At 47.5% G+C, this 2,378-nt stretch overlaps 1 gene segment (V, D, J or C); it reads left to right on the top strand.

The window, feature by feature from the left end:
* Positions 1-995: 995 nt before the first annotated feature.
* On the top strand, positions 996-1,616 carry LOC122204053. The segment is given in 2 exon segments: positions 996-1,083; positions 1,201-1,616. Coding segments are annotated over 2 exon segments (462 nt in total).
* The last annotated feature ends 762 nt before the right edge of the window (positions 1,617-2,378 follow it).

Raw genomic sequence — 2,378 nt, 5'->3', positions numbered from 1 at the left:
GTTGTACCTTAAAAGTGCATACAATTTGTGATTGTCAATTATACTCTGACAAAGCTGGAATATTTTTATAAATAAAATATATATTTCATCAATCATTTCTCCTATTTTCAAACTGTAACATGCCCAAATGAAATAAAAATACAAGCACCTCACCCTGACATAGAAGTACTTTTATATTTAGGCTTCAAATTTCCTTGACTATTTTGTCACTTATATTCTATTTTCTCAAAGTTACTATCAAATCATGTAGTGTTTCATCCCCTCAACATATCATGACTAACGTCCTACTCTCCCCCCAAAGTCCACCTTTCTTCTGCAAAGGTGGTGTGCCTTATCTGTCCTGATGTAGGACACCTGGCCTCCACTCCACATGAAGAGAACTAGCCTCCTCCCTCATGTGGCCCTTCTGAGAGAGCAGCTCAGGTGTGTTTCCCCAGCCTTCTGCTTTCTCAATCCACTGTAGTCTCATGCATGGTGTGTGGTGGTGAATCAACCCCATGTTCTTCTCTGACAAAGCCAAAAGTCCTCAGTGGGAAGTCTGTTAATATTAGTTATCTTGGGCACTAGGGCATGTGACACATGTATGCTTGTGGACTGACAGTGGCCAGGCTGTCAGGTCAGTGTCACTGACATCCTTTCCAGTGACAGACTGAAGTTTGACTAGTGGGCAGCAGGGGGTGCTATGGGAATCTCCAGGGTCTACACAGTGGGGATCTCCAGCTGTGTACTGGCCAACCCCCCCAGGGCTGGGGCACTATTGACTATGTGTCAGCAGCTATGTCCCCTCTGGCTGGGAGGGGTCTCCTGCTCACAGGTCTGTGGAAGGCCCCAGCAGCTGTTTCCTCCCTGGTCCCTCCCAGGGGACAAACTCTGAGCCTTTGTGGAAATCAGCCCTCTCAGGAACAAAGCTGAGACTTCATCTAGAAGGCAGGAAACAAATTTTTCTGAATGGTCCCTCCCCTTTCAGGCCCTGGAGAAGATAAAAGGGACTTGGCACATCCCAGGCTTGATCTGGGGCCACAGGTGGAGTCTCCGACATGGCTTGGACCCCTTTCTTCCTTGTGCTCCTGGCTCACTGCACAGGTAGGGACATCCCCAGATCCATGGCAGCTCTTGAGTGGGTGTCACCCTCACTGTCACAGGCCTCCAAGCAGCTTAACCTTGTCCCCTGTCTAGTCTCATGAGTGTCTGTGTTTGCAGGTTCCCTGTCTCAGCCGGTGCTGACCCAGCCACCCTCCCTCTCTGCATCTCTGGGAACTTCTGTGAGACTTACCTGTACCCTGAGCAGTGGCTTCAGAGTTGGTGATTTCTGGATAAACTGGTACCAGCAGAATCCAGGGAACCCTCCCCGGTATCTCCTGTACTACCACTCAGACTCAGATAAACACCAGGGCTCCGGGGTCTCCAGCCGCTTCTCTGGATCCAGTGATGCCTCGGCCAATGCAGGGCTTCTGCTCATCTCTGGGCTGCAGCCTGAGGATGAGGCTAACTATTACTGTAGCACATGGCATGGCAACTCTAAGTCTTACACTGTGTTCCAGACTCATGACGCAGTGAGACAAAAACCTCACCTGCAACTTCCTGACCTGGTGCACTACCCACAGCAGGGGCTCTGACCAAGTCCAGCTCAGGGGTTGGTTTCCATTGTCATTTCTTTTGTCAGTACCTGATTTGCCTTAGACCACTTGACCTGACAATATTTCATACTGTTGTTCAGATCAAAATTTGGATTAATCTATTGCTAGTATAGGCTCACTCTGTTAATGTTGCATTGGAGGTAATCCCATGCTTAGAGATTAATAGCTCCTAATGAAATAACTGAATGAGGCCAAAAATGTTGATTCAGGTTATGCCCTCCTAAGAGTGTAGAGTGACTCAGAGATACTTCTGGTCTGAGAGTTTCAGTTTAGGGTTGGAATGCAGTCTCCACATGCTGCTTGGAATTGTATTCTCCATCAAAAGCAATCAACCATCAAAATTAAAAGTTAGGTGCCTGGGTGGCTCTGTCAGAAACTCTGACAGTACTTCCAAGGGTTACAAATGGAACTTGCATCCATAATTCCTGGGAAGACAGTCTGAGGAAAGTGGTCATAGAATAGATCACCTCCAATACCTGTCTTGGCCTGTCTTGGAAGGGATGTGGTTGTATCCCTGCAACATATAGGGTGTTGTTTGCTTGATCTTGTGGGTGTGTATGTAGTGGAAAGTCATGCCTACTGGGGAAATCTTACGTTCCCTGACACAGGCTTCCTTGAAACCCAGACTTCTCAGGGCCTTTGTTGGACTCAGGACACAGATTCCCCCCATCCTCCAACACTTACCATAGATTATTCCACAGAACAGAACCCACAAAAAGTCCATGAAATAGAGCTTATGAT

This window comes from Panthera leo, chromosome D3, assembly GCF_018350215.1.
Source record: "Panthera leo isolate Ple1 chromosome D3, P.leo_Ple1_pat1.1, whole genome shotgun sequence".
In the NCBI taxonomy this organism is placed as follows: domain Eukaryota; kingdom Metazoa; phylum Chordata; class Mammalia; order Carnivora; family Felidae; genus Panthera; species Panthera leo.
Note: the sequence above shows the minus strand (reverse complement) of the source record. Positions and strands in the feature narration are given on the sequence as shown.